Source organism: Pipistrellus kuhlii, unplaced genomic scaffold, assembly GCF_014108245.1.
Source record: "Pipistrellus kuhlii isolate mPipKuh1 unplaced genomic scaffold, mPipKuh1.p scaffold_m20_p_42, whole genome shotgun sequence".
NCBI classification, from domain to species: domain Eukaryota; kingdom Metazoa; phylum Chordata; class Mammalia; order Chiroptera; family Vespertilionidae; genus Pipistrellus; species Pipistrellus kuhlii.
The window spans coordinates 1,491,766-1,506,878 of record NW_023425543.1 but is presented as its reverse complement, the minus strand read 5'-3'; the positions used below and the strand labels follow the sequence as shown (position 1 = coordinate 1,506,878).

The 15,113-nt window shown below is 52.0% G+C and overlaps 1 protein-coding gene across 4 annotated transcripts in view; it reads right to left on the bottom strand.

Moving 5' to 3' along the window:
• SLCO3A1 (solute carrier organic anion transporter family member 3A1) overlaps nucleotides 1-15,113 on the bottom strand; it is a 102,410-nt gene that overhangs the window by 51,790 nt on the left and 35,507 nt on the right. For all 4 annotated transcript variants that reach the window (XR_004983382.2, XM_036411826.2, XM_036411825.2 and 1 more), the window contains exon 2: nucleotides 13,744-14,209. Coding sequence is in view for 3 of the 4 variants with exons in the window: in XM_036411826.2 (XP_036267719.1) it covers nucleotides 13,744-14,209 (466 nt within the window). In the remaining variant the exon portion in view is untranslated. The remainder of the gene's footprint in view (nucleotides 1-13,743; nucleotides 14,210-15,113) is intronic.

The following is a 15,113-nucleotide window of genomic DNA, read 5'->3' as shown; positions in this document are numbered from 1 at the left end:
CAGGGGAGTCCATTCCTGTTTAAGCTGTCGCCAGGACCTGGGAGGGGAGGGATAGACTGGGGGTGATAAAAATGATAAAAATGTTCTAAAACTGGATTATGCTGACGCTGCACAACTCTGAATGTACTAAGCCAATGAACCGCACACGTGAAGGGCTGAATTCTACGGGGTGTGAATCATGTCATAATAAAGCTGTTTGTTTTTTTTTAAGGGGCTTTTCCCCTGTTTGTCTAACACTAAATTAATACAGCACACCAGCTAACGAAACACTGCAAGCCAAACTTCCGTTCCTGCCACAGCCCCCCGCCCCCCCAGGCAGGCCAGGTTCCCTCCACCTCACAAGTGAAGAAATGAAGGTTAAAGTAGAAAACTTGCCCGGAAGAACCCACATAAGACTCAGAAGAGATAGCACTCAAACCCAGGGCTGCTTAACTCCATGCTCAGCCTTCCCCCAGGACCGGGCAGTAACGGGGTGCTGGGGGGCATGTGGTCTGGACGTGTGGACAGATACAAAAAGGAGGAGGTGGGCACGCCGTCACTCACTCTCATTTATGCACCAGGCCTTGGGGGGGTACCTCTCGTGGGCCAGATCCTGCTCTGGGCACTGGGGACACAGCAGTGAATTCACCCCAGTGCTCGTCTCGATGGCACCTACAATTTGGTGGAGCAGGAGAGAAACTAAACATGCAAATAACCATGTAACTATGTCTGGTAGCACGCAGTTCTGCGGAGAAAAATGAAAGCAAGAATAGGGGTTGGGGAAATTATACTAATTTAGACGAGGCTGACAGGGAGGGCCTCTCGGATAATGTAATACCTGAGCAGAGCCTCCGCCAAGAGAGGGAGAACTGCCAGGGTCTGGGGAGTGAGCCAGGCAGAGGGGACAGCACGTGCAAAGGCCCTGGGGTTGGAATAAGCCTGATGTGTGTGAGGAACGGGAAAGAGGCCACTGTGACTGCAGCAGGGAAGGGCCTGACCTCACGGGGCCATCGGGGCCATGGGAAGAGGCGCTGTTACTCTGAGCTGGAGGTTTCACACGGTGAAGCACAAGGTATCCTGACAAGGGACTCACACTCTAGCCCCAGGGTCTGCAAACTGAGGCTCTCGAGCCACATGTGGCTCTTCGGCCCCTTGAGTGTGGCTCTTCCACAAAAATACCACGGCCTGGGAGAGTCTGTCTGGAAGAAGTGGCGTTAGAAGAAGTTTAAGTTCAAAAAATGTGGCTCTCAAGAGAAATTTCAATCGTTGTACTGCTGATATCTGGCTCTGTGGACTAAGGAGTTTGCCAACCACTGATCTAGGCCCAACAGGGAGACGAGCTCGCTCTGGCTCGCTCTCTCCTAGACACACAGAAGCCCAGCTCCCTTCGGCGGGGTCAGACAAGGTTAAAGACCCGCGGGCCAGAGGCAAGCTTCCTTTGCCAGATAAGCCATTCATCCTGAGCTGTTTGCTTTTCATCTTTTGCAAAAACGCTCCCCTTTGAAAAATTCCACTCCCTCTGCAATTGCAGAGAGAGATGCCAGCAGACCTGCAGAACGGAAGGCAAAGACCCCCTGAGCGAGGGCAAGTGGCTGCCAGACTAGGGAACAGCGGTCACGGCTGACATTTGATTTTCAATAACGACACGGGGGAGGGGGGGTGCTATTTGGCCTCGGGACCCCCTTAATCATTGGCTCCCAGACAGGGGCCTGGCTTCTGTGAGCTCAGACACCCGCCGGCCCCAGCAGGAAGGCCGAGATAAGGGAAGTACAATGACCCGACTTGAACTCCTTTTCATTCTTCAAAGGCTGCCTCTGACCCCAGTGCACCCTGAGCTGGGCCTTCTCACCATCTGCTGGGGGCCCCCCTCGCTCCTCCTCTTGTCCTTGCTTTGAACCAAGAGCCCCAGCCTGGGGGTGGGCGAGCACTTGCCCCCAAGAGGCTGCTGATTTGCTGGCAGTAAAAACACTGCCTCCGGCCCTAGCTGGTGTGGCTCAGTGGATAGAGCATCAGTCTGCAGACTGAAGGGTCCCGGGTTCGATTCCAGCCAAGGGCACATGCCTGGATTGCAGGCACAATCCCCAGTAGAGGGTGTGCAGGAGGCAGCCGGTCAATAATTTTCTCTCATCATTGATGCTTCTATCTCTATCTCCCTCTCCCTTCTTCTCTGAAATCAAGAAAGAAATATGTTAAACAACAACAACAACAAAAAAAACACAACAAAATAAAACCACTGCCTCCAGCTGGCCAGGGACTTGACCTACAAGGTCATCCCTGGAGCACCCTCACCAATGAATGGGATGGATCAGAAACTGTCTAGTCATTACGAACTCGCACCTCTGCCCTGGCAAATGCCAGTAACTGCAGCCCCCAGACACCCTGACAGGTGGCACCCATCTGTTTCTGGTCGTTACTCATTCCTTTATTAAGAAATAACGGCATGGTGCCCAGGCAAGCAGAATAGAACAATGGTGTTCTGTGGCCAAACCTCTACTGAGTGCCTTCCATGGGTGGCTTGGGAATACAAAATCAATACAGGACGGCAAAGAAGCAATGCAGGCCTCACACCCCCTGCTGGCTCGGGGCGAGCTTGCGTTGGGGTGTGGGAGGTTGAGCAAGGGACACAGAAGCCACTGGGCTTTCTTTGCACGCGGCTGAGTTCTGCTTCTGCTCCCACGCCCTGCTGGCTGCAGCCCTTCCTGTCACCTGCTTCGGGAGCCAAGATAAGCAGCCTCCGGGACGGCGTTCGACATTGTACAGACCAGTGGTCGGCAAACTGCGGCTCTCTGGCCCCTTGAGCGTGGCTCTTCCACAAAATACCATGGCCTGGGCTAGTCTATGTTGAAGAAGTGGCATTAGAAGAAGCTTAAGTTTAAAAAATGTGGCTCTCCAAAGAAATTCAATCGTTGTACTGTTGGTATTTGTCTCTGTGGACGAATGAGTTTGCCAACCACTGGGATAGACCAACCACAGGCTCCAAAGTCACCTGCCCACCAGGGCCACGCCCGGGGCACACGCGGCGAAAGAGGATTAGGTGGGAAGCGGGCAGACAGAGAAAGCGGGTCCAGTCTGAAGTGCAGCCATTATTGCTCAAGAGAAGCCCAAATCCAGAGTTTATGTCGAAAACTCACTTTTGTTTTTAGAGAGAGGGGGAGAGGTAGAAACATGGATGAGAGGAACATCATCAATCGGCTGCCTCCTGCACACCCCCTACTGGAGATGGAGCCGGAAACTCCAACCTGTGCCCTGAGGGGGATGGAACCGGTGACCTCTTGGTTCCTGGGTCTGCGCTCCACTGCTGAGCTCAATAGAGGGTGACTAGACGGTATTTTAAAAATTACAAAGGGGAAAATTGTGTTTTATTTTTTTTAAGCAAGTACAAACCTAGCAGAGATTAGAAGTTATGTAACGTGGCCAAGGTCAGCCGGGCTCAATTCTCAGAGCTGAGACCTAGGTTTCCCTGAGGCCAGCAGAAGGGGGGGGCCCTCTCAGGGGGACCCCAAGCTCCTCCATGTAAAGCTGCTCGGGAGCCCCCTCTCCCACTGCTTCCCAGGGACTCTCAGAGCCTGGGGCTCAGTCCTAACTGGTCACTTATTCCATGTCTGTCTGTCTGTCTGTCTGTCTGTCTGTCTCTCTCTCTCTCTCTCTCTCTCTCTGTCTCTCTCACTTCCCAAGGGAACAGCACACCCTGTCAGCAGGCCAGTGGAGCAGGCCTGCTCTCTCCCTGCCCTAGAGCAGTTTCACCCACAAATGGGGGCGGGGAGGGGGAATGTGGTGCAGAATTAATTTCCCATTGTGGCTGCCTAACGACCTCTAATTGCATGGCTGGAGGCTGGCACATTAATGCAGGGAAAACGGCCCGTGAAGTTAAAAGGGCGATTTCCTTCCCACCATCCACCTCTGCCTCCCCTTCCATACATCACTCTCCTAACATGGCAGGTGGCAAAGGCCAAGGCCAAAGGTCAAGGGGGCTGTGCCCCAGAAGGACCCCTCATTAACTGTCAGCGGCCCCTGCCCAGGCCGTTCTCAGGGGTGCCCAGGGAATGCCCGGGGCAGTCTTAAAGGGGCAAGAGCAGCCCAGGAGGCAGCGGTCAGGTAGTTGAGTTAAGCTAATTTTGTACTTAGCACAGCACACGTGGGTCCTATGTTACCCTGGTGGGGGCATAACAGTGTCTAAGGATGTGGGAGGAAGGAAACATATATGGAAAAGACATGATCTGTGGGCCAATGAAGACCAGGATAGTAGCCCTGTGACCCTGGACAAGGGGCTTAGCCTCCTCCGGCCTCAGTTTCTTCGCCTGTACAATGGGAACAACAACCGCTATCAGCCTGGGCTCTCTGAAGAAAGACTGAGAGGCCACATGCAAAGTGCCTGAGGGCCACCTAGCAGTGACCCCATAAACAGAGCCGGTGTGTTCGCTGTCACCATGGTCATTATTCAAACACACACGTGTCTACATAAGCAAGCAGCTGTTCACGTGTCTCTGTGAGTGCAGTAAGTCCCAAATCCCAACACTTGCTCACAACCACTAAAAATAAATGAATAAGAGCATCAAGGCAGGACACACTTGGTCTTTATACAACCCGAGGACCCTGACCTTGTCTTTTATCACTGTTGTTAGTCACGTGCACCTAAGCCAATCCCGTTGAGCAGCTGGATCAGGACACGGTTCTCTTCCCCCAGGATGCAATGGGCGGACGAAGGCTGGAGTAGGCGAAAGGCGTTAGGTCTAATAATAGCCACCCCTGGGCTTTGAAAAGTTCCCAGGATCCAGGCACCACTTCCGAACCTATTAGGACCTTGCTGTGCAAATGGGGCCTCTTGCTGGGTGCCCAGATTCCCTTTGTCAAGTCCATTAACAACCCACAAAGCAGGTGGGCCGATGTGACGGTGCTGACAGGCACAGGCCTTGCCCAGAAAGGGATGCAGGGGAAAGTGGGGGAAAGTGCCCTTGTTTGCACCACATCCCAGGACATCAGAGCGAGAGGGAGACAATCCCTCTCCGTGGAGAGAGGTCAGGATGCACTAGCCCCAAGCCCACGGAGCCTCCCACTCCTGAAACAGGAGACAGCGGTAAATGGCAACTACCCCCCAATGCACACCCCCCAAAAATAAATGTTGGGATAAGAAGTTTTGCCCGGCCGAAACCAGTTTGGCTCAGTGGATAGAGCGTCGGCCTGTGGATTGAGGGGTACCAGGTTCGATTACAGTCAAGGACATGTGCTTTTGGTTGCAGGCACATCCCCAGTAGGGGGTGTGCAGGAGGCAGCTGGTTGATGTTTCTCTCTCATCGATGTTTCTAACTTTCTGTCCCTCTCCCTTCCTTTCTGTGAAAAATCAATAAAATATATTTATTAAAAAAAAAAAAAAGAAGTTTTGCCCCAAAACATTTGCCAAGTGTATTCATGAACTCAGATGATTGGAGGGGGGCCGGGGGGGGGGGTAGGGGAGAGTCCCTTACAACTTTCTTACTGCCTGTTGGTTAGTTGTGTTTTTCTTTAAATATGTTTTTATTGCTTTCAGAGAAGAAGGGGGGTGGAGAGGAGCGCAACATCAATGATGAGAGAGAATCACTGATTGGCTGCCTCCTGCACGCCCCCTACGGTGCTCAAACCTGCAACCCGGGCATGTGCCCTGACCAGGAATTGAACAGTGACCTCCTGGTTCAGAGGCTGGCGCTCAACCACTGAGCCACACCAGCTGGACTCTCGGTTAGTGTTTTAATTGCCCCAGAGCATTTTTCTCGGTAAGAACACATGGAAAATTTTGACTTTGAGAGTTCAGAGTCTATTAATGATCGCCAGCGCATTTTAAAAAAATGTTTTTGCTTTCAGAGCCAAAAATAAAAGTTTTGATTTTTTTCCCCTATCTGTGCATCAGTTCCAACCAGCACAGAAAATGTGCTGAATATGACCCAAAACACCCATGGTCAGGCTGACAGAAGGGATGGAAAATTTCAGCCCCAAAGGAGGTCCAGGGGGGAAAGGGTTGGGAGGAGGAGGAGGAAGAGGAGGAGGGCCGAGAGGACATTTGTCCCCAATGCCAAGAGAACGCATCTGACGTGTCACCCAGCGTGACCTCGGTGCTGCTCAGATGCTTCCTGTTGTAAGTACAGTGGCTCCCCAGGGGGCAGGTGCTGTGGAGAGCTGAGCCCTGGACAGCATTCCAGTCCCCCAGTGCCATCTGTCACTCGGTACCGCCTATATCACCTCAGCTATCTTGGCTCAGAGGGATATTCGCTGTCACCCCGAGGAGCCTGTTATCAGGGTCTGCCCAGCATACGGACTCTGCTGGCAGGTGATCCTAACCTTTCTTTGCTCAGCAAGCTCTATGAGAATCCAGTGATACAGGGTGCTGGTATCTCTGTGTAATTTCAGCCCGGCAGACAAGCGAGAACCTTTAGCCTCAAGCAGCTCAGGTCTGTGGCTCTTTCCTGACACATTTAACATACATGCCTGTTTCCCAGCTCTGAAGACTATACTCAACCTTTTATGAGTGTCCATTAGCCACCTAGTGCTTTGGTATCTTTCAAAGGAGGGGAGAGGGAGAGAGAGATAGAAATATCAATAATGAGAGAGAGTCGCTGATCGGCTGCCTCCTGCACACCCCACGCTGGGGGTGGAGCCCGCAATCTGAGCATGTGCCCTGAGCAAGAGTGGAACTGTGACCTCCTGGTTCCTAGGGTGATGCTCAGCCACTGAACCACACTGGCTGGGCTGCTCTGGTATCTTTAAAAAAAATTTTTTTAAATATATTTTTATTCATTTCAGAGAGAAGGGAGAGGAAGAGAGAGAGAGAAACATTAATCATGAAAGATAATCATGGATTGGCTGCCTCCTGCACACCCCTCCCCCCCCACTGGGGAGCGAGCCCACAACCCGGGCATGTGCCCTTGGCTGGAATCGAACCAGGGATCTTTCCATTCGCAGGCCAACGCTCTATCCATTGAGCCAAACCAGCTAGGGCATGCTCTGGTATCTTGATTTTTGTGTATATGTGGATTCAGACACACACACACACGCAGCTGGGTAGGAATGAAGTGGCAAAGCCAAGTTGAGAATGAAACATGTTCATTTAGCTTATTCACTCCCGACAATATGAAGGCCTTTGAGAGAGGGAGGGGGTCTTTGGCAGTCGCCGTCCACATAAAGGAGCCAGGGCCGCTTATGATTTTCCCATTCAATGAAGAGCCCCATTGAATGAGCTGAGCGTGCTCGACATTCTCCTGCCCACATAAGCCATTTGCTATTTAACACTGCCTGTTCCCGCTCAGGACCTGCCCACAGGTTATTTTTAACTGCTTGTGTTTGGTTTGGGTGGCTAGGGACCCTGTCCTGCAACTTCAGTGTCTATGAAATAATGAAATGAAGAACTAACCAGAACATCCAACCTAATCATTTTTATGGTAAAGGGTCAGGAGTTCTTGAATTTTTCAGAATATCATGAGTGCATATCCTTTTCTGATGTTGTTGTTAATCCTTGTCCTAGGGTGTTTTCCTATTGATTTTTAGAGAGAGTGGAAGGGAGGGGGAGACAGAGAGAAACATTGATGTGAGACACCCGGATGGAGGCCAGGGATCGATCCTGTAACCGAGGTACTTGCCTTGGCCAGAATCGAACCTGGGACCCTTCAATTGGAGGGCTAGCACTCTAACCACTGAACCAAACCGGCTAGGGCATGAGTCTCTTGTCAGAACATCTTGTGCTTCACTCATTGATCTTCCAGAAAAAGTCACAGCAAAGCCAAGTGGCTGCCGTCCAGCTCACACTGAATCTACCTCAACTGCCCTGAGCTTCGGAAGTTTTCAGCAAATGTGGTCAAGGCTATGGCCACAGAGAAGGTCCAGAAAGAAAATGGAAATGTTACTAGACTGACAAAATCTTAGGCAATTATCTGAAACGATGTCTATTGTTTATGATACACAAGAAGTTGATAATATATCTATAATAATAAAAGGATAATATGCTAATTAGACCATCATTCTGGATGTCCTTCAAGACGAAGCCTGGGCTGGAGGGATGCCAGCCCAGGTCCCTAGTGCCTGTGGGTAGCCGGAGGAGGGAAGCGCTGATCCCAGGTGCCTGCCAGCGGCCAGAGGAGGGAAGGCAGTGCCATGCATGAATTTTCGTGCATCGGGCCTCTAGTCATTTGGTAAAAGGCAGGTTTGCTTATGGTCTGGTCTTAACTAAGTAAAAATATATACAAAGAACAAAGACTGGAATGAAATATACCTACATTGTAGCAGCATATTCTATAGGTACCTGGATTATGAATTATTATTTAAGTGTTCTTATTGTATTTTTGTTTTCCCCACCTTGACTAACATGAGAATACATTCTTTGAAAAGATCTGAAACAAATTTAGAAGCAATGTTTTGGAGCCGAAAAGCCAACCAATACATCACTTTGGGGACGTGGTCGGCAAACTACAGCTCTTTGGCCCTTTGAGTGTGGCTCTTCCCCAAAATACCATGGCCTGGGCTAGTCTATGTTGAAGAAGTGGCGTTAGAAGAAGTTCAAGTTTAAAAAATGTGGCTCTCCAAAGAAATGTCAATTGTTGTCCTGTTGATATTTGGCTCTGTTGACTAATGAGTTTGCCAACCACTGCTTCGGGGCAACGGGCACACAGGGTGGGGTGCCTCTGAAACAGAGCCTGCTGGCTGGGTAACTCCAGCACTTCAAGTGTTTTTAGAGGAGCCGCAGGAAGCAGTCTGCAGGCAAAGGAGAGCCCTGCTGGTTTCATTCAGGACTGAAGAGGCTGCTGTTCTCACATCGCCAAGATGCATTTCCTGAGGCTGGAGATCGAGACCTAACTGCTCGTCCAAGACCTGCCTGTGTGTTAAAGCAAGTTCAGCACTTTCCTGCCTCAGTGTCTACTCTCCTGGACATGGAGCTGGTATGACCATCCAGGTGAACAGGACAGAGTGTGATGATGGCCAGCATTCGACATGGCACCTGGTGCAAAAGACACTAAGGCAGCTGAAACCGATGTGGTTCAGTGGATAGAGCTTCGGCCTGCGGACTGAAAGGTCCCATGTTTGATTCCCGTCAAGGGCATGTGCCTTGGTTGCGGGCACATCCCCAGTAGGGGGCGTGCAGGAGGCAGCTGGTTGATGTTTCTCTTTCATCCATGTTTCTAGCTCTCTATCCCTCTCCCTTCCTCTCTATAAAAAGTCAATAAAATAAAATAATTTTTTTAAAAAAAGATAATAAGGCAAAGCCCTCTAAGGCAGGACCCAGCCTTTGTTTTCCTGATAAGAAAACAGGTTCAGGAAACGTGTCCAAAATCCCAGTGGCAGGTCCGTGGAGGAGCCAGGACCTGGGTCTCAGGCTGTCAGGACGGACTCCAGAGCCCACGCTTGGAGTCTGGTCCAAGGTCACCCAGGAAGCGAGCACAGCAGTGCTTCTCCGAACCACAGGGCATGAATTACGAGCGGCTGAAAACGAATGAGCAATGCCTACCAGCCGGGCAATCTGGAATCGCCAGATAAGAGCCGCACGTACCAACGCTGCCTCGCACGTCGCTGACACACACTGAGAGTGGTACGTGAGCAGCAGGAACGGAACAGCCGAAGCACACTGCCCGGTTTCACAGAGTCATTAATTTCAGAGAAAGAAATTAATGAGGGAGACTGCAATATCAATGAAGTAGCAAGAGTGTAATGAGTTATGCCTGCCCCCCACGAGGGACAGCTTTTTAATTATTTTGTTCAGACGCGCTGCAGTCACCGTGTAGGTGATCCATACCCGACCCGCGCTCTCTTCGGAGAGGGAGAACACATTTTACCCAGCGTCGAGTTAAAGTAAAAACTCATCAGAAGCGAAATAACTCTGGGCTCCCGGGGCCTGGCAGGGGAATTTGGCTCTCGCTGGCTGCCGGCTGGTCTTAGGGTGACCTTTGTTCTAGACAAACCACTGGCAGATGAAATCTAGGAATAATTCTCTTTGCATCATTAACCGGAACATGGAGGGCTCCGCTGTGTTTCCATAGGAGCGATAAAGAGAACATGACACATCCATGTCTTATACGCCTGCCTACTGACTTGCAGCAATTGCTCCAAGCGATGTACACACAGGAAAGACCAGGGAAAGGAGAGAGGCTGCAGAGAAAACCAACCCTACTGATACCCTGAGCTTGGACCTCCAGCCTCCAGAACTGTAAGACATTAAAGCTACTGCTTAAGCCACTCAGTCTCAGATGTTACGCTATGGCAGCCCTAGCACACTCAGTCAGTTCTCTCGGGGCACAAGCTCTTTCTGGAATCCTAACTGAACTGTTAGCTGTTCTCCTTCCTGCGCCCCTCTCTCTCTCTCTGCCCGGCTTTGAGACTCACTGCTCTCTTCCCACCTCCCTGGCTCCTGTAACTGTTATGTCCTGAAGTTCTCAGGCTGCCCTGCGGAGTGCCCTGGCTTATACCTAACCCCTGGGTCACCCACCCAGCCCCTCCTCCACCTCAGCCTGTGACAGATGCACCTGCAAAGAAACGTCGCTCTCAGACCTGGAGCCCAGCGCCATCCAGCTAAGTTATCGGAGGTGAGTTACTAACCCTCTCAGAACCGCCGTTTACCCGTCTGCTTCAGTCACAGCAGCTAGAATTGTAAAAACCCGCGTCCAACCACAGAGGGCATGAAATATGAAGGTATATATCTGGTAAGGGTGCAGTAGGAACATCACAGAATATTTAGTGACACAGAAATGCTCATGAGATATTAAGAGAGAAACGATCATTGCAAAGCACTACTTATTATAAACACATATTTTTTGTAGAAGAGAATATCAATGCACGAAAAAAGACTTAAGACAATCGTAAAGCTAAGAGTAATTATTTTCTAATTATGCTTTCTTTATACATCCCAGGCGGTCAATGGTGTTAATACGTTTTAACTAGAAATAAAGTTATTTTTTAAATCGTTCACAGTCTCCTCTTGGCTTGCTCTTCCTCAAAGATAAAAACAAGATAAAACCAATTGATACAGCCACTTAAGAGAAGGACTCAGTGACGTCCTGGCAGGTGGCTCAGTCGGTTGAAGCATCATCCTGTACATCAAAAGGTTGCAGGCTCGATTCCCAGTCAGGGCACATACCTAGGTTACGGGTTCAATCCCCAGTTGGGGAGTCAACAGGAGGCTACCGAGCGATATTTTCTTCTCACATCAATGCCTCTCTCTCTCTCTCTCTCTCTCTCTCTCTCTCTCTCTCTCTCTCTCTGTCTCTAAAAGACAATAAACATCCTTGGGTGAGAACTGAAAACAGGACACAGAAAGTCCATGGCATTAGCTACTTATTCTTTCCTACAATAACCGTGCTGGGTCTTGAACTTGAAGCTAAGGACATGGAGCTAAGGGAAGGTCGCCCCCAGGACTGGTAGTATGAGTGGACTCCCCAAGGGTCAATTCTTGGACCCCCATCAAATGGCTTCCACCGCCACCCTGCCTGCCTGTCCCCCGAGGAAGACAGTGCGTGTCCCGTGTCACCCACGGGTCACCGTGTGGCCGCGGGTGGGGCTTGGCTCCCCGCTGGGCTGCAGTGGAGCTGCCAGCAGAGACTCGGCCCCATTCCCCGGGCTTTGTCCCCTGTAATGAGCTCCCTGGCTCCCTCCCCACACTGGAGAGCCAGCCCCAGGAGCCCCTTGAATGGCCCGTCGAGGAATCGGGGTGTTTGGCAGTGGCCGGGCTGAAAGAGGCCAACGCACATTCACAGTCATTTCAGTGGCAAAAGTCAGCCTGACTCGAGACAGAACATGTCACCTCCCTCTGGGTACAGTGGGGCCGATGACAGGGCCACAGACACACAGCGGGCCCCTCTCTGGGGACCCTGCAGGCGCCCGGGGCAGATCTCGCCAGCAGGGACGTGCGTGCTCGACCTGAGCACCGCATGGCTTGGTCCCCTTCCCCGCTGACAGCCAGCTGTGGTGTTTGACACGGCCAGTGTTTCTATTCCTTTCCATCTCCTTCCGCGCTCAGGGCTTCAGCATCTGACCCCTGACCTGACAGCTTCTCGCAGGCCTCTCCCTCTCACCCAGCTTTCCGGGAGCTGGGGCCGGAGGCACACGGCCACTCACCCCAACGCGTGCGCATTCACACCCACAGTCCCGGCACCGGTCCCTTCTGCCTCTCCTCCTCTCCGCAGGGAGCTAAGAGGCCTTAATTCATATTGATTCTGCTCTGTGGCTTCCTCTGAATACTTCCCAGAGCAGACTTAGTGGCTCCCCAGTACGGCAGAGAAGAGCTGACATTCTCATGATCACTCACGCGCTTTCATGACCCGAGTAGTAAATGGATGGACCCGTTACGCCCCGCATATACAATGGCCTTAAGTGGCTCCCGGAGAATTGGAACCATGCATGGACTACAAGGACTCCCGTGGAGGCCAGGGGCGCAGGAGGCCGGCTCTCCGCTGTTCCCTGGGAAACAAAGACGTGCGAAGCCAGCAGGGAGACCCTCGGAGGGCCGTCCGCACTTGTTTGGGATGCTGGCCAGCTGGCCCAGAGCCGCCGCCATGCCCGTGGGCCATGCAAATGGCAGATGCTCTGTGCCTGCTTAACTACTGCAGAGGAGACGGGGTCCGAGCAGAAATGTGGCCGGAACGTCCTTCCTAACAAAGACTCCCAGCAGATGGCACAGATGAAGGCTCGGAAGGGTGGAAGGCCCCTCTGCCCACACTTCCACTTCCCACACCCCAAACCGAAATGCCTCCCCATCCTATGGCTTGGCACGCGCCGACCAGGGAAATAACGTAGCCCTGCCTGTCAGGGAAACTTCCAGAAGAGAGCTCTGAGCCCAGGGCCCTGTGCAGAAGCCCCGAGCAGACATGATTGAGCACAGATATAGTTTGAGGAGGTATCTGGGGAGGCATTTTTCTCTTTGATTCTATATGGGAGACAAGAACTCAGCTTTTCACTCTCCGTTTCCTTCTCGGTGCCCTGATTTATCTACTTGCTGCTGTCACTGCCAGAAAACCTCTCTCCCAGTGTAGTAGGGCAGCGTCCGTCAAGTCAGAGACCAGTGGTCCTGCTGGATCTCAGAAGACTACTGCCAGATGGCCCCAAGTTCACGGGCACACAAAAGAGCAGGTAAACAAACATAAACCTCCTCCTGACCATGCCTCCCCTCTCAGGTCTCTTAACAATAAATTTCACCACAAGGGCATCACCTGGGAGCTTTTTAAAAATGCCTTATGGCCCCTAGAGGGTTTGATTCAATGGATAGAGCATCGGCCTGCAGACTGAAGGGTCCCAGGTTCGGTTCCGGTCACAGGCCCTGGTCAGGGCTTGTGCAGAAGGCAACCCATCCATGTGTTTCTCTCACATTGCTTTTTCCCTCTGTCTTTCCCTCTCTCTCCTACTCTCTATAAAAAATAAAATCAGCCGAAACCAGTTTGGCCCGGGGACTGAAAGGTCCTTGGTTGCGGGCACATCCCCAATGGGTGGTGTGCAGGAAACAGCTGATCGATGTTTTTCTCTCATCGATGTTTCTAACTCTCTATTCCTCTCTCTTCCTCTTTGTAAAAAAAATCAATAAAATATAGAAATTAAAAAAAAAAATCAATGGGAAAATATCCTTGGGTGAGATTTTTTTTTAAAAAAGCACTATGCCCAGATGGTACTCCAACCCTACTACACCAGATTTCTCAGGTGCAATTCAGACCTTAGCTCTCGAAAGCCCTGTGTTCTGAAGCTAATGGTGAGAAGCAGTGGCTCTGGCAAAACACCAAGTTCAAGGCCCACCCACAGAGAGCCGCGCCCGGTGCCCCCTGCTCCTACCTATATAGAGGGAGGAGTCCTTTCTGCGCACGTGGTCGTCGATGTAGGACACGCCCAGGGGCTGCACAGGGGTAGCACCGATGCCCAGCAGCACCTGGGCGCCGATCAGCAGCAGGTACATCATGTTGGTGGCGGTCCGGTTCCGGCAGATGAGGTCGGGGTCCGGCCCCTGGTCGCTGGCCGTGCCGTTGGCGGCACACACGTCACGGCCCTCGGCGCCCCAGAGGATCTCGCCCGCCTCGTACTTGTACTGGTGAGTCAGGAACTCGGGCAGGGCGGACAGCAGCGCGCCCAGGGCCATGACGATGCCCCCGCAGCCGATGAGGCGCGGCCGGTGCCCGCGCGCCCCGAAGTAGCTGACGAAGAGGATGAGCGCCAGGTTGCCGATCTCGAAGCTGCTGGCGATCACGCCCACGTCGGCGCTCTGCAGGTTGAACCGCCGCTCCAGGGTGGTCAGCACGCTCACCTGCGGGTGCCAAACAAAGCCGCGGCGTCAATCCCGGTGGACAGCTCGGGGGAAGCCGCTTCCAGCCTCGTGGCACCCCTGCCCCTCTCAGCCCGCCCGGGAGGTTTGTACTAGATGCAAAAGGACACCTGTGCAAGGTGATCTAAACCCAATGAGTCCGATAAGCGTTTACTCAGGGCAATAACCCTAACCACACGGTTAGAGAATTAACTTGCTCACTGGCAGAGAAGTTCTTCTGGGCCCCTTCCCTTCCTGACTCTGTCCAGGAAACATACATTCCCCTACTCCAGTGGTCGGCAAACTCATGAGTCCACAGAGCCAAATACCAACGGCACAACGATGGAAAGTTCTTTGGAGAGCCACATTTTTTAAACTTAAACTTCTTCTAACGCCACTTCTTCAACATAGACTTGCCCAGGCCGTGGTGTTTTGTGGAAGAGCCACACTCAAGGGGCCAAAGAGCCGCATGTGGCTCTCGAGCCGCAGTTTGCCGACCACGGCCCTCCCATCCTGTAAAAGTCAGAGGTCACGGTGCCTCTATGCTCCGGACTCAGCCTATTCGTTTACAAAGCCTGTCAGGGAGGACGTGGGAGCCAGGGCCTTCTCACCAGGAGGCTAGCAGACCCAAAGGAAATAAATAAAACGAGACAGAAACCTGGGCAAGCTAGGTGAGCTCCTTAGGATAAGCAATAGCCCTTCACTTTCTTCTAGAGACTTCCAAACGATGCAGCTGTCCCTAGAGGCCGCCATGTAGGTCATTCCTGACTGTTCTATGCCCTATAGCCCTACCGAGACCCCTCGGAGGGGGTATTTTTATGCTTTCTCCCACCTCTCTATTCCTTCCTGCCTTCTATTGTTTCACAAATATTGACTCTCTACTATTGGCCTGATAAGGCTCTCGTCA